The sequence below is a fragment of the Pelophylax lessonae genome, assembly GCF_965119305.1.
Source record: "Pelophylax lessonae genome assembly, chromosome: 4".
Taxonomy (NCBI): Eukaryota; Metazoa; Chordata; class Amphibia; order Anura; family Ranidae; genus Pelophylax; species Pelophylax lessonae.
The window spans coordinates 78,263,010-78,290,093 of record NC_138771.1 but is presented as its reverse complement, the minus strand read 5'-3'; the positions used below and the strand labels follow the sequence as shown (position 1 = coordinate 78,290,093).

Genomic DNA, 27,084 nt, shown 5'->3' with positions numbered 1-27,084 from the left:
GAAACTCACTGAAAACTGAGCATGTGTAGAGTTGCCACCACAGCTTCAAAATCCCCAGGGGACATGAACAGAAAGTGTAGCTAGAGTGCAGCAGGATCAACCAGGTTTTTTTGCAGAATACAGAAAAGGAATCTCGTAGTGACTGAGAGTGTATGAACAACATGTAATACACCATGTTTTTATAGTTTTTTATGATGTGTGTTTAGTGACACTTAGAGCCGGTTCACGCCACAATTTCTGCATTCCGAATGTGTTTCCACATGCACATTTTTTATGCCTTCCAGTGCATTTTTGAAGCATTCTGTTGCATTTTTTATGCGTTTTTGCTACATTTCAGTTGTGTTCCATACAGATACAATGCAGCATGTCCTACTTATATTGACTGCACTGGTGTGGACAAGGGCCATTGGAATCCATTAGGGCTGAAAGAACCAATGGATTAATCGACTACTAATCGATTATGAAAATAGTTGTCAACTATTTTCATAACAGCTTAGTTGTCCTGCATACAGAATTCATTATTTGTTTACATATCAGGAAATACAGTGCAGCACATATACAGCTTAGTATACCGTCCATACATGTCAGAAGACACAGTGCAGCACACATACAGCTCAGTACACCATCCATTCATGTCAGTAAGTGCCTGAGAACATGTGAATGTGAGAAGCAATGCTTCATGGGACGTGTAGTCCTGGGCAGGAAGTGTGTGGCTCTAAAGGCAGAATTTTTTTTTTAACCTTGCTATAGGGGCACTCTATACTATACTTGGCAGTGTGCTATTGGGACACTCTGAAGGCAGAAGGAGCCACAAGTGTAGGTGGGGGACCCCAGTAGAGAAGAATTGGGGCTGCTCTGTGCAAAACCATTACACAGAGCAGGTATGTAAAATATATTTTTTGTTTAAAAAAAAAAAAAAATGTAAAGCCTCTGTGCAGGGAAGATCAGCATCTGAACCCAGAGAAGGTGGAGACTGATAGACTGGAGGTAATGGAAGGCATTAAAATTTCATTTTAAAGTAAACTTTTACTAGTATTGTGCATTATGTATAAAATGTTCATATCCATGATGGAAAAAAAAGTCTCAGCTTTTAATATTACTTTAATATAAAAGATTTCGATCTCCCTTCCACCCTTCATATAGCTTCATGTCTGACTCCTAGTTAAAATGCCCATATATCCTACTTCTGGGTGTATTTATTATATATTATTACTTTCACCGTTTCACGGTGTAAATGAACCCCTTAGGGTAGAGATTATCTGCTCTTTTTGTACAATAAAGGGTTAATTTTAGTTTTTTTAACCCCATTATGACAGATGATGCAAAAAAAAAAAACATGCTGCTGCTACTAATCATCTTAGGCCTGGTTCACACCTATGCGTTTTTTGGTGCTTTTTGCAGGAACGCACTACAGTTCATTTAACATGGTTTCCTATGGGACATATTCACATCTACGCTTTTTTTCAGCCGCTGCGCATTGGGAAAGGGTTAGGGATTTTTTTCAATGCAAAGCGGTGCTTTTTTTTGGTTCAATAGACTTCAATGGAGAAGCTGCAGAAAAGCATGTAGTGCGTTTTTGCCGTGATTTGTGTTTTTTAATCTGCCCAACAACAAATTGGCCAAAAAAAAGCATACAGAATGCAAAACACAAATCGCAGCAAAATCGCAAAACGCACAGCAAAAAGCACTGCAGAAACAGATCAAAATCAAACTGCACAGGTGTGAACCGAGCCTTATGCTGGCAATATACGTTTCAATTTTCGGGCGAGAATATTCATACGAAAAATCTTTGTACATTCGCTGAATGAAAGAATGTTGTTTAACCACTTAAGCCCCGGAGGATTTGGCTCCTTAAAGACCAGGCCCTATTTTGCGATTCGGCACTGCGTAACGGACAATTGCGCGGTCGTGCGACGCTGTACCCAAATAATATTGACGTCCTTTTTTTCCCACAAATAGCTTTCTTTTGGTGGTATTTGATCACCTGTGCGATTTTTTTTTCTATTTTTCTTTTCTTTGCGCTATAAACAAAAAAAGCGACAATTTTGAAAAAAATAACAATTTTTCACTTTTTTTTTTATATGAAATTCTCAAAAAAAAAAGTAAAAATCAAAATTTTTTTAACATTTTAGGCCAATTTGTTTTTTGCTACATATTTTTGGTAATAAAAATCGCAATAAGTGTTTTTGGATTGGTTTGCACAAAAGTTATTGCGTTTACTAACTACGGGAAAGATTTATGTCATTGTGTGTGTTTTTTTTTTTTTTTAACTAGTAATGGCGGCGATCTGCAATTTTTTTTCTTTTTTTGATGGACTGCGACATTGCGGCGGACAGATCGGACCCCTGACTGACATTTTTGACACTTTTGGGAGTACCAGTGACATTACTACATTAATCAGTGCTATAAATATGCACTGTTACTGTAAAAATGACGCTGGCAGGGAAGGGGTTCACTTTATTGGTGATCAGTTGGTTAAATGTATCCCTAGGGGCGTGATTCTAACTGTGGGGGGCCGCGGCTTGTGATGTAACCACAGAGACCTACAATCCTACATAGCAGGATCGTACAGTCTCTGCAGTTACAGCAGGGAGAATGACAGATGGCTGTGTTTACATCAGCTGTCTGCCTTTCTCCCTCTCCAGCGGGAGATCGCGAGTGGCTGGCGGACATCGGTGCCGCCGGTCACATGTGCGGGGATCACTGTGAACGAGCGGGGGCGCATGCTTGCCCCCTACAGGCACCTGGGCGAGCGACGTAGCCCTACGTCGGTTTGCCCAGGAGCGGCTGACCGCTGCAGTAAATAGTCGTGCGACGGTCTGTCGGCATGTGGTTAAAAATTTGACTTTCTTTTAACATTCAGTTTTAATATTAATGTCGTTTCTGAATGAAAAGCCACATACACTGCCTGAAAATAACTTTGACTAAGAAGTTTTCTATTCTGCTCCTTTGAATTTTCAAATTGAACGTTCCCTAAATTATTATTTTTTTGAAGGAAGACATTGTTTTTGTATGGCCAGCATAAGTGACAGCAGGCACAGATAGCTTTTATCAAGCCACCTGCCTATGACAAGGGAGTCTGTCATACATAATATATTACAGTTCTGTCTGAAAATCTGCAAAACAGTCTTTCAGTTTTTTGTTTTTTTTAAATAAAAAATTTGATCTCGGAGTCTGATATTTACCAGTTTCAACCTGTAATAGTATATATCTCTTCTGTCTGTTATTCTCAGAGTGGATTAGAGATTTTGCTCCCTAACCATATAGTCGGTTATTTATATTAACCACTGCATAGAGATATTCAAGAATAAATTGCCTACACCACACTTTTTTAAGGGTATTCAATTAATCGAAACAATATTGGCCAATTAATCAATTCTGAAAATAATCATTAGTGGCAGCCCTAGAATCCATGTTAAACACGGTCCATGATTTTTTGATGCAAAATAAAAAAGGCACTGGATTGCATCTGGTATGAACTAGCCCGAACTGCTGAGTTATATACTTTGTAAATATATATCTTTCCCTTAACTGCTGTGTGTCACTGGGGAAGTTATGCTTTTAATGTTAGGTGTGCATGTAATGTAGACTTGTAGTGCTGTATTTTTTCTCGGCACGCTTAGTTTTGCCCCTGTAATGTAAAATGCGGTTGTCCTGTATAATTTTCATAATGCCATACACAGCACACTTGGTGTGTGATTTTCATTCTGGGATTTTAAGTTTGGCTCCAATGTGTCAAAATAAGAATTACAAATGCTTATCTTTTAATTTTTTTTCATAATTTTACCTAAAGTGAAATACCATTTCTTTAAACCTAGAGATTACTAAAAAAAAAAAAACTCTATATAACTAGTTGTTCTTTAAACAGAACCACACATGAATGTTCATTTAAAGCTGTGTTGGAGTACTTGCAGGGAAAATACAATTCATTTTAGATCCATGCTAAATTTGGTCACGTAAATCAAAAGCCTTTGACTTGGTTTATCGTCCCTTACAGCTGAGATTATGTGACTAATCAAATTTCTAATCCTCCCCATCGGCAGAGACGTTTAGGCTTTTGATCATGTGAGCAACACTGGTAGGAGCACCTTTTTTTCTCCAGGATTTTAGTCCAGCTGTGAACGTGGTCAATGACCAGATACCTGCTGTCAGATCCTTTATGACATATTTAAGGCTGTTGGTAGCTATATCCCCAAGAGCTTATATGTGTGCAGGAGGATCCACTATTAAACCAGTATTCCATTATTATTCCAATACTAAAGATTAAATTGTTTGCTGTGGATATGTCGAGGATGATTTACATGTGCCGTATATACTCGAGTATAAGCTGACTTTTTTGGCACTTTTTTTATGCTGAAAAAGCCCCCTCGAGTCAGTCTCACTTACCTGTTCTCCAGTAAGTTCGTATGCGCCGCGGCTGCTTGGGAAAGCCCGTACACGTTCGGCTATTCCCGGGCAGACAGCGCATGCGTGGTGACGTGTTGGTGCTGGGCGGCGCCATTTTTAAATGAAAGGTAGGTGAGACTCCTCCGCAGCCCCTGCATCTCCTCAGGAGATGCAGTGCTGCAGGCATGGTACAGGAGATTCCCCTGTACCATGCCCGCAGCACTGCATCTCCTGTGCCATGCTTGTACCATCTGTGACATGCCTGTACCATCTGCTGTGCCATTCCTGTACCATCTCCTGTGCCATAACCACAGCCCTGCATCTCCTGTACCATGTCCGCAGCCCCTGCACCATGCCCGCAGTCCATGTTTTGGGTCTCGTGGTGGTCCAGTTGGGTCCAGTAGATGCTGCATTTCCCACCCTAGGCTTATACTCGAGTCAATAAGTTTTCCCAGTATTTTTTGTGGTAAAGTTAGGTGCCTCGGCTTATATTGGGGTCGGCATACACTCGAGTATATACAGAAATGATTTGTTATTTAAATTAGCTTTAATAGACTGCATATTTGGTTTATGTATTATCAATACAGTAAGTAGTTTAAAAATGTCCTGATTGTGTTTTCCTCTTTTTCCTTTTAGTCCCAGAAATCTTGGATAGAAAATACCTTCAAGAAAAGAGAATGTATCTATATAATTCCAAGTTCAAAGGACCCACACAGGTAAATTCTAGCATTGTTAATTATGTATTCACATTTGAGGGATGGGAGTGGTTTGTGTCCATTGGTAATAGAAGTGTTTTTTTGTTGTAATGACAATGTTTTTCAGTTTTTTTCGCTATGTTATCTTATGTTACGAGCCAGCTGAAATTCACAATAAGTACTCATTCACACTAGGTGGAGTGAGTCTGTGCTGCACAGCCTTGCCTGGCACGGTCTAAATGCAAGACAAGGCAAAAAGCCTGGTTTCCTATGGTGTCAGTTCACACCCCGGCATGCTTTACTTTTTACAACATTGGCACTATCCTCCCCCAACCCCCCTCATTGGTGGTGTGCAGTGACGGCTTCCTGGCGGGCTCAATCCAAATACACCAGAGCCCATCGCTACTCTCTGAGACAAAGGGGATATCCAGCACCAGTGGACATTCAAGATGTCTACCTGCTTTTTCCTATTTACACCCCATATAAGCATTTTCTTCCCTTCACAGTAGAAAACAAACCCGCTTTAAATTTGTTGCACTGCCAGTCAGTCTATACTTGGGCCCCAGAGTAATTACAAAGGTGCTTGCAGCCCAACTTGCCCTCCTAAGTTTGCCTATAAGACCTTTTTTCTGAAAGACCCCTCTCCATCAAAGTTATCTAAAAATGTCAAAATGGCTATTCAGGTTCTTCAGGGTTTTAGCTGGATGATAAACCTTCAGAAGTCTGCTCTCCAGCTTCCCACTCAACTAGAATATTTAGGCGTAATTCTAGATACTTATTCTAGAGCCTAATTTAAGACTCTCACTTTTGGTCAGGGCCTCTGCAACACAACATTCTGTTGGCCTGGAAGAACACATTGCCTCCATTGATTTTATTCTTTTTTTCCAGTCAAGAAAGGAACTCTTTAACTTTGTGGATTTTAATCCAAACCTAGGAAGTGGTGGAGTCCTTCCATACTCATGGAAGGTGATGACCATATGGAAGGTGATGACCATAGATGCCAGCCTCATAGGCTGGGAAGGAGTGTTTTTAGTCTCACAGTTCCCCATCAACATTCTGGAGCTCAAAGCAATAAAGCTAGCTCTGCATCACTGGATCCCCCCAAAAAAAAAAAAAATAATAATTTTGACCTGCAAACTCCATATCTTGGAGTACAGTACATTACAAATGCTATCCTCCCTTTTTTTCCTGATTTACTCCTGCATTGTTTGCCCAAAAAACTTAGATCTCATAGAGCGCAGTGCTATTATAGGGGTACACCCCGTGTCCAGTCACCTTAAAGCGATTGTAAAGGTTTGTGTTTTTTTTTCTGTTTTATTTTTTAAATACCAAACATGTTATACTTATCTGCTCTGTGCAAGGGTTTTGCACAGAGCAGCCCCGATCCTCCTCTTCTAGGGTGCCGTTTATGGCTCTTCCTCCTTCATCGGGTGCCCCCACGGAGAGCTGTTTTCCATAAGGGCACCCGTGCGGCTGCGCTCCTGAGTCCTGCTGTTGCGTCCAATGACACAGACAGCAGGGCTCAGCCCTGCTCCCCACTCTGGTGTCACTGGATATGATTAACCACAGCGGGAGCCAATGGCTCCTTCTGCTATCAATCTATCCAATGAGGACTGAAGACAGTGGCTGGAGCTGCTGGGCTCGTACTCGTCGTTGGCACGTTAGGGTGCAGGTAAGAAAAACGGGGGGGGGGGGGGTCTGGGGGGCAGCTGCAACCAAGAAGGTTTTTCACCTTAATGCATAGAATGCATTAAGGTGAAAAATCTTGAGACTTTACAACTCTTTTAAGGTAGCAGCCTATAAATGGTGTTTTTTTCACAGAAAGGCCTCATGCACAATATAAGTTTTTCTATCTCTCTACTAGAGTTTGGCAGAAAATAAATTCTTGACTCTTGTAAAAGGACTTTATGCATTTGTTTAATAACGGTTTATTGAAAAGCAGATAATACATAAAAAGCATATAAACCATTTACCTCGTGTTTATGCAAGTGGCATAGTGAAAGATCACAGAAAAAGATCACACAACAGGTGGAGCATGGTAAATGGCTTGTAAGGGAAAAAGTGTGGTAAAAGAGAAAGTAAATTCTGCGCCCCTCCCCACGCCACTGCACGCTTGGTGCCAACAGTAAATGGGCTGACAAAAGCCCAGGCGCCAGGACACAATTTCTAGTCTTCATGGCGATCTGGCACCTGGGATTTGTCCAACCCTGTTCTATGGCAAGTTCATCAAATTATATTGCTGCTCCTGCAGAGCATACAGAAGTGAAATTCAGGGTTTCTGAAACTTCACAACAAATGGAGGAATTAAATTGTTGATTTGTATTTTATATAGGTTTTAGTCTACAATAACCGATATCTCAATTTTCCTGAATGATTTAATTTACTGGCTAATTGGTACTTTTTACATGTAGGGGAGTAAAGCCCCGTACACACATTATGAAAAAGATTTAATAGTTTCTGTTTTTGCTGGGGATTTTGCCATAGTTTCCTGGGAAGGCTTAGGACTTGAAACTGCAGCTGTTGACCTCATATGTGAGATTTAGTCCTTCCCCTGTATCGTTTCACTGCCAGGCCCTGCTCATCCTTTTCCCCCTCAGGTAGTCAGACCATTTTGGCAATCCTTCACTTTGTAATGTTTCACCTACAGCTTTCAGTTTGTAAAAGATCATAGATTTTCTGGGAGCACAGAACCTATAGAGAAAAAAAACATGGTGCTGCTGATTTTATACATTCTACAATAGTTGTGCAAATGTGTATCAAACAATATTTCTTTTGACACGCTAAAATCATTATTCGCATATACAAAACTATTAAATTAGTATTGAATATTTGTAAATTTGAAATTGTGCCTTTTGTGAAACAGTGAAAATTGAAGGTACGAAAAATTAGTGGCTGACTTCAAATCAATGCGTTGTGCTAATTCCCAGTACAAAGTGCTGTGTGTGTGTGTTGTGTTGCTTTTTGTTTAAATTATGCAGGCATTCATTTTATCGCAATCCACAGTGTCGCGTGTGGGCAACATTGGTGTGCATTGCAATAAAATCATTGCAGATCATAGTTTATCACAGCATTTTATAAAGTGCAGCAACATAGGTGTCGTGCATTGAGTTGAATGAATGTCATTAAGAAAAAGTAAAAAAATAAATAAACTAAAAACCTTTTACTTCCTCTGTTTTTTAGTCTGCTTTCATTCTACTTTTTCTCTTTACTTCTTCTACTACTCTGCTTCTTCATCCCCTGTCGTGATCAATATCTCTGCCTTGATTATGCTCACCTTGTCCATAAACTGATGCTAATCTGCCTGCTTTGTACTCCACCTATTTCCTAAGCCCACATTCAACTGCTGTTGTGCCTAGGTTACACTAGCTTTGCTCTCTGAAGAGCTATCCACGTTGTCACTCTTCAGTGAGCATTTGATTGGCTGTGAGGGAGTGTTGTAACCCATTGAACCATGAAATAGCACACCCCAATCACAAGCTTTGCACGCTGTTGTAGGGCACCCCATTCAGTTGAATGTGTCGCATTTAGTGGGTGGTGTTGTCCGCTCATCATGACAGTGTGGATCATTTTTGCCCACATTGTGATGCAAAGCATCGCAGTCATGGCATATGTTCTCCTCCTTCACTGCCTTTACAGCATAAGGCTCCTAGAGCCTGTTAGCATTTCTTTTTCTGCTCCTAGAAGCTAAATAGTGTTATCCTATGTGTCCATGCACACTACTTTGGGCTATTAGCATTTTTTGAGCTTCAGATTCTAGAGCAGAAAAAAAATTGTTTTTGTAGAATTGGAGCGTTTTTCCTGCAAAAAAAAAAAAACAAAAAACAAAAACTCAATGTTCCTAACTGCTTCTAAATGCTACTAAAATCTTTTTCTTCATGTACTGCAAAAATGCTAATTAATTGCTAATGCTTGTGTAGCTCAGCATTTTTACTGTGTAAGTAAGGACTGCCTTTTCTTCCCCTCATAGTTCAAGATTAGCTTTCTTTCTACCACCTATTCCCCCCCCCCCCTCCAAAATCAGTTTATACGTTTCTGTCCCTATGATCAAATTCAGTGAGATGGTAAAGTTGGATAATTATAGTAAGATCGGTAGTAACCATAGTACAAATTGCTACCAAAAAACAACCAGGGCAATTTTGTAGTATTGCTTACCAAGGTGTTAGGAAGCAAAATGTATTCACCTAAATTAACTTTTTTATGAACTGACAGATATATGTTTCAGTATCGGTTCACACTAGCCAATTTGGCAACTTTGGAGTCCAACTTTGATATGACTTTTATAAGACTACAGTCTTTGGCGTTGAAGTTGTGACAAAGTCTGATAAAAGTAGTGCAGCGACTTCAGTAGTGTCAATTAGACTGACTCTTATAGAGATGTATTGTATTTCACATGTCCTGGGACGTTCGCTCTCACAAGTCGGATCCTAAGTCGCCCAAGTGTTAATGGAGCCTAACAAAGATTTCTCTATGCACTGTTTTTATTGCAAGTTTAATTGGATTGCACTGTTTAATGGCAAGATAGTTCATATTGACAGCTATCACTTACCATGATTGCACCCACAGGCATCAACATAAAGCAAATGTGTAATTGTTTAGCTTGACCTTTTTGTTACTCCACTATTAAAAATTAATAATTAAAATACTAGGTCTGCTTATTTGTTATTCGCCCCGAGAACTATATATTAAAAAAAAACACTCTCTTAAACATAACCAAAAAAAAAATAGAGGGAGGAAGGAAAACAAAGGGGGAAAAAAAATCCTCCAATATTTTTGTTTGTGCATGTGTGTTTTTTATGTTGATTACAGCGTATGGGTGGGGGACTATCAAATTTATGCAATGTCTGCTTTAATTTCCAAATCACTGGTCAGAAGCAAGAATTAATTTTTGTATGATACAGGTCACTGTAACCATATTTTGTGCACATCTGAAAAACAAAAATGGTATCCATTTATTATATTTTGCATTGTAATCTTCAAACCAATAACAGGAGCATCTATTGCAGTACTTATATTATTATTTTTTACAGATGCCTTCCAGGATGCCAGATATGCCAGCAACTTGTAAGGTGTGTATTCCTGTGTTTTAAAGAATTACTAATCTGTGTTTCTCTTTCGTTCAGTGATAGAGACGGCTCCAGAATCTTCTTTACAATTGGGTTATGCTGCTCCCTACAGAAGTAGGACACTAGACAGGAAAAAAACGTTACCACGCCTATGGGGCAGTCCCAGGGTGTATATTCCCCCTTCCTGCTATATGCATTCAGTTTTTTCTGCCTAGTCATGGGTAAGGACCTAGTTCCTTGCTGGGATCTCTGGTCCTAGCATTTTTTTTTTTTTTTTTAAACTGATTTTTTTCTCTTTTCTTATTTTCTGTTGCTGTGAGAACTACATTCAACTGCAGGACTGGGCGATGGACTGAATATTCTAGATCCTTACATTCTCCCCAGTCCGGTCAGCGAACATGTGTAGACTTCAGCTCCGCACTAGGTCGCCTGTGACATAGCCCCACTGGACGGGGGCTGGCCTGCGAGTTAAACGTCTCGCGAGGACCCATGTGACCTTGTCCAGGCCTGAGTTGAAGCGTGCCTCCTGACCCGCAGCACCCCCATTCCGATGGAGAGGTGATCTGCCTGGAGTGGTGCCCACCCGGTACCATGGGATGGTCTTTTAGGGTGGACATGGGCCCCTCCCTGGGATGGTCGGGCCCCCAGGTTCCCCTCCTTCCCACACTGTGTCCCCTCCCCCCATATACTAGCAGTGTTTTTTTCTAAATTGCCTGTGTGGTTCCCTGGTCAACATGGAGTCACTGGAGCAAATTTCACCCCCTGATCCCATCTCAGAGGGGCGGGCCCTTTTGGGTCCCAATCCACCCTGTCTGCAATGGGGACGGCTCTGGAGTCATTAGTGTCCAAGGTTGATTTGGTCCTGCAAAACAGAACCAGCAAAAATCATCCCCCGCACTCACCTGTCTCCTCAGATTCTGAGTCTAATCTGGCCGCCGCGGACGCAAATCACCCTGCTTGGTTTGCATCCACGCACCCTGAGTGCTCGGATAGTGAGGGTGATTCCTCTTCTACTACAGTCGCGCATGAAAAATGCTGGTGGAGACACTGGTTGTATCAGTGCGGGAAACTTTTTAAAAAATGGAGGATGCAGCTGTGGCTGCGTCGGAGGCGCCGGTCACGTTCTGTACCCGAAAATCCTCAAAAGCGGCAGAAGTTTTTCCTTTTCCCACCTATTTTGACAAAATTGTCACGGATCAGTGGGGTTTCCCTAAACGCAATTTGGTGGTTTTTAGGCATTTCGCTAGAAGGTACTCCTTTGAAGAGTCCCTGTTAAAAAGTGGATGGTCCCACCTGTGGTGGATTCCCTGGTTTTCAGGCTGAACACATCCACCCTGATTCCGGTGGAGGAGTCTCCGGCTTTTAAAGAACCTTTTGATAGGAAGGTGGCGGAGACTTTGGTTCGGTACATGCTTACTATGGAAGGTTCAGTCCTTAGGCAAGTGTTCACTATTGCCTTGGTGTCCCAGGCCTTGACTGAGTGAGTTAAGCTTTTGCACCAGGATCTGAAGGGGGAACAACTTCCCCCTGCCTTTGCAGAGCTGGTGGACCAGTTGGTCCAGGGGTTACAGTTTATCTGTGATGCCTCCCTGGATGCTGCTTCTTTAGTTTCTTCGGCGCATGATATTGCTGAAATTCTGGTCTGCGGACAAAGCTTCCAAGAAGGCCTTAGCAGATCTCCCTTTTGTGAGGGATCGCCTGTTTGGGTCTTCCCTGGATGAAATCCTTAAAGGAGTCAAGGGAGGAAAGAGTACTCTACTCTCCTCCCATCGGCTTCCAGGGGCAGGGAATCTCATCGCAGACGTTGTCCTCCTTTCTTGACTCATAAGCAATTTTTTTTTCGTCCCTCAGGGACTCCAGAAAAAGGATCCAAATCCTTTCAGAACGTCCCCGGAGATTCCAAAAGTCCCTGGCCTGGTAAGCCGAGAGCAGGTCCTTCCAGACCTGCAGACAAGTCCTTTTCTGCCTGAAGGGGCGCCCTCATCCATATCTTGGGGGGGGGGGGGGGGATCTTCATTTTTTTTCCAGACCCGTTCGGTAGTGGTATCCCTTCATCATGGGGATCTTCTAGCCTCTATCGATATCAAGGATGCTTACCTCCATATTCCAATATATATGTCGGACATCAGGGCTTTCTCCGCTTTGCCTTGGGTGAGGAGCATTATCAATTTGTGGGGTTACCCTTTGCTCCGGCCTCAGCTCCTCTGGTGTTTACAAAAGTGTTTGCCCCGGTGCTAGCATTGTTGCGACAGCGGGGGATTGTGGTGCTGAGGTACCTGGGCGATCTTCTACGAGTCTCCAACTGCTCTACAGGACAACCTGGACACTACTGTGAGGACTCTGAATTTTCAGAAGTCTGCTCTGGTTTCGTCCACCAAGTTCGGCTTTCTAGGTCTGACTTTAGACTCTGCCTCAGCCAGGGTGTTTCTCCCGCTCGACAAGTTCCAGAAGCTGCAGGATGCCATTTGACTTCTGTTGTCCAGCTGTCTGTCATCTCTCAGGACTTGCATGCGGGTGCTGGGCCTAATGCTGTCTACCTTCGAGGCAGTCCCGTTTGCACGGTTCAATACGAGACCTCTGCAGAGAGAGAGATTCTTGCCAAGTGGGACAAGAATCCACAGTCTCTGGACAATCTGATTCTGTTGAGCCAGAGTGCGAGAGTGTCCCTAATTTGGTGGCTTCGCTCTCTGGCTCTTCGACAGCAAAAATCCTTCCTTCCCCTGTACTGGACGCTGATCACCATGGATGCTAGCCTGTACAGGCGGGAAGGTGTTTTGTGCATGGGCTGTGCTCAGGGGGTTTGGACTGGAGGAGTCCAGGCTACGATTTAACATACTGGCACTTCAGGCGATCAGACTTTGTCTGGCCCATTGGATGGTTCGTCTTCAGGGGTGTCCGGTGTGGATTCAATCAGACAATGCCATAGCCGTGACATATGTCAATCATCAAGGGGGCACAAAAAGTGCCCTAGCAACTCGGTAGGTAGCCGGCATTCTAAGGTGGGCGGTACGTTTTAGTTCTAGTGCTCTCTGCTGTGCGTATTCCAGGCATGGAAAATTGACAGGCAGATTACCTCAGTCGACAGGCCTTGGACCAAGGAGAATAGTGACTTCATCCAGAGGGGTTTCATCAGCTGTGTCTCCGGTGGGCAACTCCCAAGGGGGAATCTGTTGGCCTCTCGTCTGAAGAGGAAGGTGCAGAGATTCCTGGCAAGGTGTCTGGATCCTCTAGCCGATGCCACGGATGCACTGGTGGCTCCTTTGGGGCAGTACCGTCTGATATATGCTTTTCCCCTCTCATACTTATTCCGAGACTTCTGTGAAGGATCGAGGCAGAAGGTATTCCGGTCAGCCTTGTGGTCCCAGACTAGCCTCGCCGGTCTTGGTATGCCGACCTGGTACGGCTGGTCGATGATGTCCCTCTCAGGGAAGACCTGCTGGCCCAAGGGCCGATCTTCTATCTTGCTTTACAGTCACTGGCTTTAACAGCTTGGCTGTTGAAAGCCAGGTGCTGAAGGATAGAGGGTTGTCTGACTCGGTGATTCCCACGCTATTGATGGCTAGAAAATCTACCTCAAGGAAGATTTACCATCATGTCTGGAAGTCGTATATTGCGTTGAGAGTCTCTGGGGGTTTCTCCCCATTCTGTTTCGGTGACTCGAATTTTGGCATTCCGCCAAAGAGGTGTGGAACAGCGCCTGGCCATGGGTACCATCCATGGCCAGGTTTCGGCCTTGGTGGTTTTCTCTAAACTTCCTTTGGCTACGCATTCCTTGGTTTGCACCTTCGTTCAGGGGGTTCGCCACTTGGCTCCGCCTGTGCGGTCTCCGTTGCCATTGCGGGACCTAAATTTGGTACTGTCAGTTGTTCAGAAACAGCCTTTTGAAAATATTTGCGAGATTCCTCTGCTTACATTGTCCCATAAGGTAGCCTACTTGGTGGCGATTACTTCCCCACGTAAGGGTGTCCGAGTCCGAGCTTGCAGCTTTGTCTTGTAGTTCACCTTATTTGGTGGTTCACAGAGATAAAGTGGTACTTCGCCCTTGTCAGTCGTTCCTTCCTAAGGTTGTCTCTGGTTTCCATCTGAATGAAGACATTGTGTTGCCTTCCCTGTGTCCTAAGCCTATGCATCCTAAGGAGAATGCCTTGCATCCTCTGGATGTGGTTTGGGCGATCAGGGTGTACCTGGTGGCAACCGAGTCGTTTAGGAAATCCGATTCACTTTTTGTCCTTACGGATGGACCTCACAAGGGGTTGGCCGCGACCATTTTCAGATGGATCAGACAGACGGTAGTGCAGACCAATTCACTCAAGGGTCAGGTTCCTCCTTTCCTTGTTAACCACTTCTGGACCGGAAAAGATTTTCACCCTTAATGACCAGGCCATTTTTTTGAGATTCTGCACTGTTACTTTAACTGAGAATTGCGCGGTCGTGCAAAGCTGTACCCAAATAAAAATTTTCCCCACAAATAGAGCTTTCTTTTGGTGGTATTTGATCACCTGTGCGATTTTATTTATTTTTTTTTATTTTTTTTTATTTATTGCGCTATAAACAAAAAAAGTGCGACAATTCTGAAAAAAAAAAAAATAAAAAACTATTTCTCACTTTCTGCTATATAATATTCCCAAAAAAAAGAAACCATTTAAAAATCACATTTTGTCATCCTTTTAGGCCAATTTGTATTCTGCTGCATATTTTTGGTTGGTTTGCACAAAAGTTATCGCGTCTACAAACTAGGAGGAAGATTTGTCATTTTTATTTTTTTATTTTTTTGCTAGTAATGGCGGCGATCTGCGATTTTTAGCGAGATCATACACCTGACATTTTTGACACTTTTGGGGGGCCAGTGAGATTACTACAGTAATCGGTGCTAAAAATCTGCACTGTTACTGTAATAATGAGACTGACAGGGAAGGGGTTAATCTAGGGGAGTGTTTTCTAACTGTATGGGGGATGGACTTGTGAAATGAACACAGAGAACTGTGATCCTAAATTGGAAGATCACAGGTGCGCTGTGTTCATTTCAGAGAGAACAACTGTCTGCTCTGCTGTGTTTACAACAGCAGATCGTCGACTTTCTCAGTGGGGAGCGATCGTGTTTGCCTGGCAGCAGTGGATCGGCATTCCTGCTGCCTTGTGGGGACGGGCCCCCTAAGAGCACTCCCGCGAACCGCCGTACAGGTACGGTATATGTGCTGTGGGCGGTCGGCAAGTGGTTAAGGTGCATTCTACTTGGGCACTTAGTTCCTCCTGGGCCTTCCGCCATCAGCCGTCTGTGATGCAGGTTTTCAAGGTGGCCACTTGGTTATCTGTGCACACTTTCACAAAATTTTACAAAGTAGATATGTTGGCATCTGCGGATGCTGCTTTTGGCCGCAAAGTTTTGCAGGCCGCTGTTTGAGAGGACCTGGTCCTCTTTGAGGGTGTATTGATTTCAGATGAGCTCCAGTTGTTCCAGGTTGGCTAAGTTTAGCTTTTGGGAATTTTTTCTGCTGTTTTTTCCCACCCCTCATGTTTGACACTGCTTTGGGATGTCTCAATGGTCAAGATTCTGGAGCTGTCTGTCAATGAACTAAAGAGGAAATTGGATTTGTGTCTTACTGTAAAGTCCTTTTCTCTGATGTTCATTGACCGACACAGCACCCACCCCTCTTTTGGGTTATTTTTCTTCTGACAATGCTTGCAACAAAACGGTATGCCTATAGCAGGTAGTGCAGGAGGTGGGAGTATATACCCCCTGGGACTTGCCTCATAGGCGTGGTAAAATTTTTTTTTTTCTTGCCTAGTGTCCTACTCCAATAGGGGGCAGCATAACCCAATGGTCAAGAAGATTCAGTCAGTCAATGAACATCAGAGAAAAGGATTCTACGGTAAAACAAAAATCCAATTTTTTTTCTTTACTTGTTTCTTCACCTGCACAGATATATATGTATTTTACCCTTTTTGCTAAAGCTAAAGTTAATTTTCTAAATAAGGTGAAATATACTTGTAATGCTTTTTGGTGCTTTTGTGAGGTGTTGTGTAAACACTGCCTTTTCATCACCCTATAGATGCTGCTGCGGCCGTCTTGTCAGACAGCATGCCTGCTTCACAGCCAGCATTGCTATGAAGTACTCCGATCTGAAACTAGGTGAAAATTTCACAGGAGAGCAAGAAGTATGGTCCGTTGAGAAAGACACAGAAGAGAGCCCAACAGATGCATATGGTGTTATCAATTTTCAAGGTGGATCTCATTCCTACAGAGCCAAGGTACCCGAGTGCAGTACTGTGGGATACTTAACCTAAAGAGGAGTTATGCCTGGTACACACTTTCCATTTTATTTCATTCAACCAAGCAGGCTGAACAAAAAAAACTAAAGAGCTTGGGAGGAGCCACTGTACTATCTATCTGATGTTAGTACAGTGATCTCCCTGCTGAGCTATTGTGTTCTGACAGAGGGACTGCTACCCCCCCCCCCCCCCCCCCCCCGCCAGAACACACCGGTCAGCGCTGATCGGATGCTGGCTTTCCAGCATGACAGTTCGACAGTAGCTGGACAGGTTGGTTTACACACTGGCCGAATGTTGGCTAATTTTTGTTACACGGGCCGATTTTCGGCCATTGTGTATGGGGCTTTATGGTCCCCATTTCCAGTTGTTGAATAATTGAGACTAAATTAGCTGGTTTTCCACCCCTTTGAGCATGTGTGCAACTTGAGTGCAAATCACGTAACGATAGAACAATCCCTTATCTGCTTTTTTCTGTTGAACTTTGTAGCTACTAAACTGGATTTTAAAGTGATACTAAACACACACTGTTTAATTTATATTGTCCCTTCAATTTCTGAATGTGTATGATGGCACTGTAAAATTTTTAATTAAAAAAACCCCATCCAAGTACCTTTTTCCTAATCGATATACAGCTGTCATATAACCCAGCTCTTTCCCAGCCTGTCTGCAGGGAAGCATAAGCCGGAGAAGCTTCTAGTCCTCCACTGCTGGTCACGTAAAAAAAAAAAAAAAAAAAAAAAAAAAGAAAAACAGCCTTTGCAATACAGAGTAAATATAAATAATATCATATCAATAAACGGTTTTAAATTGTCATACAAATTTATATTTGAAATGTATTTTTATTTTTTTGTGGAAATAATGATATGGACGCATTTCTGCCAGTCAGACTGTGTCACCCCCTTCAAGCCTGTATCTTAGAATAAGAGGAAGGTGAAGCCTCCATTAATCTATATGTAATATCCAACCCTTATTGTGTTTAGCTGGTCAGTAGGCATGGAGGAGGGGAGGGAGTGGGCTGTCATTTACCAGTTTGTATAAGCCCACATGTGTAACTCTATAGTCTAGGGATGCACCGAAATTTCGGCCACCGAAAATGGGCCTATCCCATTTCGGCCCGAAAATGGGTAAAAAAGGCCAAAATTAATGGCCGCTGTGAGGAAGGAGGAGGGCGCAGCGCAGGTTTGAAAAGTCCCGCCTCTGGCCTGCCGCCCGCATCTCAATGATGTCCTACGACTATGTGTATGAATGAACTGACACACCGGGCGGGCGAGCGGCTGCTAATAGCTATAACTATGTGAGCGCTTCACTTCCCTGTCATGCGGGTATCTCCTCCGACAGAGAAGTGAAGCGCTCACATAGTTATAGCTATTAGCTGCTGCTCGCTCGCCCTCCCGCCCGCCCGGTGTGTTCGTTCATTCATTCATGCACAGATCGTAGTAGTAGTGACATCACAGGGAGGCGGGCCGCCGGCCAGAGGCGCGTCTTTTGAAACTGGAAGGACACCGGAGGAGCAGAGTGAGAGTAAGGAGATTGAATCCTTGGGATGGGGAGGGACGCTGAGGCGGGGGGGGGGGGTGTACTGCCGAGGGGGGCGCTGAGGCAGTGGGGGGGGGGGAGCTGAGGTGAGCTTACCAATGGTATTAGTATTATGCAGCATGAGGGGGTTAATATATTGCCACTGCTGGTCACTGATGCATTAATGACCGACCAGTGGCAGTTAATTAACCCCTTTGTGCTGCATTAGTGCAACCAGTATCAGTGCAACCAGTGTTAATTAACACTGACACTGGTGCCACTAATGCAGCACAAAGGGGTTAATTAACTGCCACTGGTCAGTCACTAATGCATCAGTGACCAGCAGTGGCAATACATTAACCCCCTCATGCTGCATAATACAAATACCATTGGTAATTAAATTAACATCTTGCCAACCCGTCACAGTACATATACTGTGACAGGGTGGCAGCGACAGGTGTACACTGCCTGTTTTTGGTGTATGCCCCTCTTCTATCTATTTTAAAATTATTTGGGGGAAAAAGTCATTTTCGGTTTCGGCTCAGAATTTTCATTTCGGTGCATCCCTACTATAGTCACATGGGTAGCTCAGATGTGATAGGGAGGAAATGCTTAGCATAGAAACTCATTGAAAACTGAGAATATGCAGAGTTCCCTTGCAAAATCCCTAGCTGAATTGGGAACATGAACAGACGATGGAGATCGAGAACTTCAGGATCAACCAGGTTTTTGCGGAATACAGAAAACAAATGTCATAGTGACTGAGTATGTAATACAGCATTTATTGATAGTTTTTTATGATGTGGGTTTAGTGACACTCATAACTTGGACAGATCAGAAATGGAGGAGATGCAAGTGGCAAAAAGTGATGAGACTCCACATCTATTTTTGTGTGTTTTCTACCATGCACTTAAGTATTGTTTTGAGTGGTGGTCAAGAGGGATGGTCATTACTTGTCAATCCCCAACAGTAATATATAGCCTGCCCTTTGCCAAAATTCAATATTGGACCTCCAAAGACATACCTCTTTTTCCACTTCTCTGCATTTGTTACTGATCCCTTTGGAGATGCCTGCAGCTGTTTCCTGCTTTTTTTGCAGGACATCCCACAACGCATGTGAGAGGTAGTGAAGAGAGACAAATGATTACAGGCACTACGTGATGGAACAAGAGTAATCTGATGGTTTTGAAAAATAGGCAGGGTCCAGCTTGAGGGGTATATATGACTCCATTCAGTCATGGTTTTAAACTTGCCTGTAGTGCTGTAACCTCAAACTGTTGGGCAACAAGCAAAGTTTGGTAATTACCAAATGTGACTATCTCTACTGACATTTTTTTTATTATTTGTTTTAGTATGTTAGGTTGTCATATGATACAAGACCAGAAACCATTTTGCAGCTCATGCTTAAAGAATGGCAAATGGAATTGCCCAAACTCGTTATCTCTGTACATGGAGGAAACCAGAAATTTGAGCTTCATCCTCGTGTAAAGCAATTAATTGGCAAAGGTCTCATCAAAGCAGCTTTAACAACGGGAGCCTGGATTGTTACTGGAGGAGTAAATGCTGGTAAAGACAATTTAAGGCTGATGTAATGTTTTTTTTTTCCAATCATGGTTGGCTGTATGTAACATTGTTAGATGGTGGTATGTTCCAGACTGGTAAAAAAGAATCCCATGGTCATACTTGCACACTTATGTACCATGTCTCATTAGAATCTAGAGGTATGGTAAAACAAAAAAATCTTGTTGAGGTGTAAAGTGATCATTAGGCTCACCCCCTAGCTGCCTGCGCTCGCCCCCTAGATGCCTGCATGCAACTGACGTAGAGCTACGTCTGTTTGTCCAGGAGCGGCTGCCTGCCACAGTAAAGCTGCGGCGGGCGGTCGTAAAGTGGTTACAGGATAAGTTCACTTTTTTGAAAAAAAAATAATAAATGCATATTTGTTTTTTTTTTTTTTTTTTTGCAGGTTAAGCGTTGCATCAGCAATTAGCAGATCGCTGGTGTCATGTAGGTCTCCTGCAGATCTGTCTAGAGTTACTCTGTGCCTGTACATCCTGTATGGGCAAGCAGATACAATCTGATAGGAAGAAACAATGAACTACCATGGCACTCCACAGCGCTATGTTTGTTTATTGAGAACTACAAGCTTGCAGCCACCAAAACGTGTCTGGGCCTGTAGTTCATTCACACACAGGACTGTGTGATTGAATGATGCAGCCATGTGGGCGGAGCCCCGAATGGTTGCACTGATTTAAAAAAAAAATGACAGCTAGTGTGGGGAACTTCTCCCCATACTGCAGTCACAGGGAGTGCTGGGATTGGGCTGCAGCAATAGGAACATGTTACATGTACTACCCTAAAAACAGGTGGAAACAGGTGGAAACAGGTGGAACATGTGATATGTTCCCAAAGGTGAACTTATACTTTAAAGTGGTTGTAAACTCATACGTATACCCGGCAAAGTGACTGGCCTCGGCTGATACAGAGACGAGACAAATCCTCCTGCATATGTTGTATCTGTTTATCTGTAGTCTTCTCTACATCCGCTCAAAGTCCAGAATATATACAGCTTGACTGAGCCTCCAGAAAATGGGGCAGAGAGCTGAAATGACACTCTGCAGAGCTCAGCGGGGAGAGCTTTGAGAGATGATTGGAGAGAAGGGACAGGCCGCCCTTCACACAGCACACAGGAACAGAGCTGAAGCCTTTCAATCAGCCGGAGCTTCCTCTCCTGTCACCTTTTTTCTCTTGGTGTCAGGAAAACGTGTCTGTGATTCATGCTGATAGCTGAGGAAAGAAGAAGCAGCAGACAGAAATGACATAGTGCTTTTTATGGAGACAAATACACACTATAAACGGATATGCTCTGTTCAGATTTCATGTCTGAGGTTTACAACCACTTTAAATGACAGCAAATTTAAGTATGGGTCTTCTTTAGTGTTATTACCCCATGTATACAAAAAAGTTACTTGATGAGACTATTTTGTTACACTATTAAACGAGAGGTAAGAGGATGGGAGAATACATGGTACAGTATTTTCTGCCTAGCTGACCAGAGATTTGTTTTAGACCTGGCACGAGAATTTTATTTACCAGGAACCCCTAACAATGCATAATGCCTTCTGTTTTTTTTTTTTTTTGTTTTTTTTTTTTAATGTATATGTAAATAGGTGTTGCTAAACATGTTGGTGATGCTCTCAAAGAACATGCTTCAAGGTCATCTCGAAAAATTTGTACAATTGGTATTGCTCCATGGGGAATCATTGAAAACCGGAATGACTTGGTTGGAAAAGATGTAAGTAAATGCTTTCATTAAAGCGGACCTTCAGTCATTTTTTCATCTTTCCATCTATTAAATACCCTATACAGTCAACTTCCCTTTTCGTGTCTGGTAATTAGCCTAAGCTAATGACATCATGCACAGCTCTCTCTCTCTCTCTCTCTCTCTCTCTCTCTCTCTCTCACTCTCGTGAGAGTTTGCCAGAAAGGGAGGAGGGGTGAGTCATACAATAGCCAAGGAAAGCTGCAGAGCTGGAAGGGGTTGGATGAGGGCGGAGATAACAGGAGTCTGCAGAGATCCATGAGTATTCTTAAAGAGAGGAGAAATGTTCAGGCAAGCAGTGGTGTGAGTCCGTCTGTATATATGTGAAATATGTGTGTGCGTGTGTGTATATGTGTATGTGCGTGTGTATATAATATGTGTGTGTAAATCTGAAAGGATTATAATCAGTGTAATCCAAAACTGAATAATAATACGTGTATAAATTACAATAGTAACCCAATGGCTGCATACCTTTAGTGTTTTCGCTACACCCAAACGATAATCGAAATAGAAAAATGCAGCGCCAAAGGTTAAGACACAAATGTAAATCAATCAATCAAAAAGTAAATAAAAAATATAGTGAATAAATTTAGTGCATAAAAGTGACAAAGTGCACAAAACTCATGATTCAAAATGGAAAAAAAACACATGCAAAATATTCATATTTAAAAAGTCCATAAATATCTCAAGGATAATTAAGCAATTCTTCCGTGCTGTGCAATAAATATAAAGTGCTGGTGCTCACTTCACACATAGGTGATCCGTGTGCTTAATAGCAGCTCACCCTAATATCTGACCCATATATTTCAATGAGTCAGATAAGCTGTAACTATCACTGGTGTTAAATGGTATCAAATAGCTTCCTCCACCTTCCTCCTTTGGACTCAGGGATGTAAGATATATATTGCAGTAGCATATGAAAAGACAAGAGAGATACCTCTAGTGCTTTCTGTAAACTTTTTATTTAACAGGACACACAAACAAGGTACACACACATGTAAAAGCACTTAAGCAGTGCGGACTACTGCAGGCTCATCTAGCTCAACCAGGATGCGGCGTCCGTGCGCAAGCTCCGCCACCGTACGTGTTACGTCACTACAGTAACTGTCAGGGGGGTCGTCTGTGTGCCTCTGTGTGTCTGTGTAAATCCAGGAAGTAAACAGGCAGAAGCTTCAGCTACCCACAGTTAAAATAACTGCATCCAGACTTGGTGGAGGGAGATTTCTGCAGCATATTTGGCAAGTACAGAATTACAGTACATATAAAATAATATGCAAAGTGGTTGGAGGGAAGCTTCAGAATGGCAAATATGTTTTTATTACAAATTATGTGAGCAGACTGCAGTTCTTTTTTAAAAAGGAATATGGATCATTTTAATTATCCTTAGTGTCAAAAATGTATTTTGATTCCCTGTTTAGGTGATCGCTCCTTATCAAACCTTGTTGAACCCTCTGAGTAAACTGAATGTCCTCAATAATCTCCATTCCCATTTTATTTTGGTGGATGATGGTACTGTTGGAAAATATGGAGCAGAAGAGAGTTTAAGAAGGGAACTTGAAAAAACAATCAACTTACAACGCATCCATGCCCGTATGTTCCTTTTTTTTTTTTTTTTATGGTTTTTTTTTTTTCATTTTCAAAATGTGATACCACTTTTTAGTTTGTTAATGAAGCATGCTTTACATCCTTTCCCTTTTCTTTTTAGGCATTGGCCAGGGAGTGCCTGTAGTAGCCTTGATATTTGAAGGTGGTCCAAATGTAATTCTTACGGTTTTGAATTACCTGCAAGAGAGTCCTCCTGTACCAGTTGTTGTATGTGAAGGAACTGGAAGAGCTGCTGACATATTGGCCTATGTACATAAACAAACTGAAGAAGGAGGGTGTGTATGCTTTACAATACTAGAAAGGTTACAAATGGCAATAAATTTGTTGCTTAAGAGAAAAGGGGTAACTAATTTAATTTATTTTTAATCTTAGGACTCTGCCAGAAGGTGCTGAGCCAGAGATAATTTCAACTATCAAAAAGACGTTTAACTTTAGCCAGTCTGAAGCCGTCCACCTCTTCCAGATTGTAATGGAGTGCATGAAGAGCAAAGAATTGGTAAGAACTGCAAATGGTTACTGAAATAAAAAAAAAAACACCCAGTGTGTTATTTTTTCCTGAGCATTTTTAGGTGGAGCTGACAATTTTTAGCTATATGTGTTTAAAGGGTGATTGGCTGGCTGTTGTGATTGACTAGCTAGTCTTGGACTTTTGACCGGAGCTAGCCTGCTCTCTGCCTTTTCCCCACAGTCGTGTTAGCTTTTTCTGGGAAAATAAAACTTATAAGAGTCCAGTAAAGAAATACTGTCAGGCGTGGCTGGATGTGAGAGAGGGAAGACTTGCTGTAAAGAGCTCCAGCTCCCTTGCCTGCTAATCCTGCGTAATCCTGCATCCAGGTGAGCCATCCTGCTCAGTAAACATCTGCCACCAGGCCAGGGTGATCTCCCCATCCCATCTATGCCACACAAGGGCTGCACCAGCAAGAAACAGCCACTCCACCCAAGCATCGGAGCTCCCCAGCTGGGACACGTACGACTACCATCTTGTCCCAATCTCCTGGAGTCGGGCGGACAGCGGCGGTTCGGACGGACCTGTGGCTGCTGCTTGATATGGATCTGGTCAGCGAGGGGTACTCACAGCCTCTGGCTGCAGTTCCTATTTAAGAGACTTCCACCTCTGCTATCCTGGCCGCAATAGAGGCCAGCAAAACCACGCTGATAGGCCAGAATGACACTTTTTTTCACTGGATTGTGACCTTATCCGGCAAGATCTCGATAAAGTTAGGCCGCCTCTCCTCTGCTGAATCCTGCATCTCCGAGGTGGAGGACAATGTTGTTGCCACCACGCATGAGGTTTCAGAGCTGCAGTAAAGATCCTTATGACAAGGTCGGAGGATGCAGAGAACAGGCCCTGCCGCAATAATGTGAGTATGGTATCCCCCACCAGCTTCCCAGAATCCCTCTTCAAAACCGTCCTCAACCTGACACAGGTATCGGCAGCATATATAGTGGAGAGAGCTCACAGAGTCCCAACAGGCCCCAGACCACAGGGATCTCCACCAAGACCATTCCTAGCAGAAGCCAGGAAACCTCCTCATCTCTGGTATGAAAACACCACTCTACATTTCTTTCCTGACTTCTCTCCTGAGTTACAGAAGTGTCGGTGTTCCTTTGTCGATGTCAGGAAGCAGCTTCGTGAGAAGGGGCTTACTTATGTCATGCTCTATCGTAGCAAACTAGGCGTGGAACATCTTGGATCGGTCAAATTCTTTGAATCTCCATCTGCTGCCTCGGAATGGCTATATACACTGGCATAAGTATCCTTGGAGATGCCTATAAAATAGCTTTAATGCTTTTTTTTTCCATCCTTTTCTAACACCTAATGCAATAACAGGAGCCCTCTCAAGGTTTTTGGTTTTGAGCATGGAACACTAAGTTGCCTTCTCTAACACGTCTCTCTAGACATTGCACAAATATAGCCTTTGGCTATTAATAGTCGTTTTTTTTTTTTTTTTTTTCTTTCTTTTGTTCTGGGTACAGAACTCGCCGCCTGTTCTCCCAGCTTGCATGGTAGATGAGCTGGTGAAGCCAGGGTATGGGCAGTTGCGCATGGAAATATGTTTGGTTCTATGTGTTTTATGTAGTTCAACCATGTACTTGGTGCTGACCGATGATCATTTTGCTGCTCCTATGTTGATTTTTTTTACCCCTTTACACGTCACTCCGCTATGATTTTTATGTACTATATTTATGGCATCTTTCGACTTTGAATCCTTTAATGTATTGTCATGGAAAATTTGCGGCCTAAATTCCTAATTTAAGGGGTCTCTGTTCTTCCAATATTTGAAATCTCTCAAGCCCCACCTTTATTACTTCATGAAATACATCTTATGGGCACTAAATTATTAGCTTTGAAAAAACCCTGGATCCAAAAAGCATATCATGCCACGTACTCCACTTTTGCTAGGAGAGTCTCTATATTGATCAACAAAAGTCTTCCTGTGTGGTGGAAACCATTTCTATTGACCCCCAGGGGAAATTCGTTATTGTGGTATTTACAATATGGAATTGCAGATAGTAATTAATGTGTACATCCCTCTTCCCTTTTCTCGGACAGTACTACATGCTATCTTAGAAAAGATTGCCCCCCCCCCCCCCCCCATTCCCCAGCTAAAATGTTAATAATGGGTGATTTCAATGCCATATTGTCCCCGGAATTGAACAGGCCTGTCCAACCAAAGAAGTTTAATGGAGACCTTTGTGCGTGGGCACAGGCGGCGGGGTTGACAGAGAGGACTGGAGGTGGAAGCACCCCTCTTCCAAAGCCTACTCCTGTTTTTTTGCCTCACTTAAAACCTCTCGCATTGATTTAGCCTTTGTGAACTCGAGCCTAATATCTAATGTGTCTACATCGTATTTGCCGAGTGGGCTTGTCGGATCACAGCCCCCTGAAAGGTAGTCTTCCGTTTTTGGCGACTGGCTTCCCATTGGGTCTCTCATCCTGAATTGACCGAAACTATTCCACCCCGTCTAGCACAATATTGGGACATAAATAGGGGTTCATCCCCACCCGCTGTAACTTGGGATGCCTTCAAGTCCTACACCTGGGGTCAATACAGTGCCTTGCAAAAGTATTCACCCCCTTGACTTTTTATCTATTTTGTTACATTACAGCCTTAAGTTCAATGTTTTGTTAATCTGAATTTTATGTGATGGATTAAAACACAACAGTCTAAGTTTGTGAAGTGAAATGAGAAAAATGTATACATAAAACTATTTTTTAGAAATAGAAAACAGAAAATTGGCATGTGCGTATGTATTCACCTCCTTTGTTATGAAGCCACGTAATTAGTGAAATGATGTCCACCTGTGTGCAATTTTAAGTGTCACATGATCGGTCATTACATATACACACCTTTTTGAAATGCCCCAGAGGCTGCAACACCTCAACAAGAGGCACCATTAACCAAACACTGCCATGAAGACCAAGGAACTCTCCAAACAAGTAAGGGATAATGTTGTTGAGAAGTTCAAGTCATGGTTAGGTTATAAAAAAATATCCAAATCTTTGATGATCCCCCAGGAGCACCATCAAATCTATCATAACCAAATGGAAAGAACATGGCACAACAGCAAACCTGCCATGAGTTGGCCGCCCACCAAAGCTCACAGACTAGGCAAGGAGGGCATTAATCAAAGGTAACCCTGGAGGAGCTGCAGAGTTCCACAGCAGAGACTGGAGTATCTGTACATAGGACAATAAGCCGTACGCTCCATAGAGCTGGGCTTTATGGCAGAATGGCCAGAAGACAGCCATTACTTTCAGCAAAAAAAAAAAAATGGCACGTTTTTAGTTTGCGAAAAGGCATGTGGGAGACTCCCAAAATATATGGTGGAAGGTGCTCTGGTCTGATGAGACCAAAATTTAACTTTTCGGCCATTAAAGAAAATGCCGAAAAGTGTGCCAACACATCACATCACCCAAAGAACATCATCCCCACTGTGAAACATGGTGGTGGCAGCATCATGCTGTGGGAATGTTTTTCCGCAGCCGGGACTGGGAAACTGGTCAGAGTTAAGGGAAAGATGGATAAAAACAAATTGAAAAGGATTAAAAGAGGTGCATGGAAGCCAGCCAGCCTCCAGTCTAATGTACTCACCCTCCAGTCTGCCACCAACCAAGTAGACCTGTCTCTATATAAATAAAGAACAGGGGTTTAGTTGACACGCATTTGCAAACACATGTGTAAGCTGCAGAGCCATGACACGACACCCTGTTTTATCTGCTTCT

At 42.9% G+C, this 27,084-nt stretch overlaps 1 protein-coding gene across 1 annotated transcript in view; it reads left to right on the top strand.

Annotated features, from left to right (window-relative positions):
• LOC309553129 (transient receptor potential cation channel subfamily M member 7-like) overlaps window positions 1-27,084 on the top strand; it is a 250,318-nt gene that overhangs the window by 12,692 nt on the left and 210,542 nt on the right. Inside the window, exons 2-9 of the mRNA XM_082254029.1 lie at window positions 5,023-5,102; window positions 10,109-10,147; window positions 16,195-16,393; window positions 19,282-19,495; window positions 21,100-21,224; window positions 22,670-22,841; window positions 22,957-23,131; window positions 23,229-23,352. Coding sequence (XP_082110155.1) covers window positions 5,023-5,102; window positions 10,109-10,147; window positions 16,195-16,393; window positions 19,282-19,495; window positions 21,100-21,224; window positions 22,670-22,841; window positions 22,957-23,131; window positions 23,229-23,352 — 1,128 coding nt within the window. The remainder of the gene's footprint in view (window positions 1-5,022; window positions 5,103-10,108; window positions 10,148-16,194; window positions 16,394-19,281; window positions 19,496-21,099; window positions 21,225-22,669; window positions 22,842-22,956; window positions 23,132-23,228; window positions 23,353-27,084) is intronic.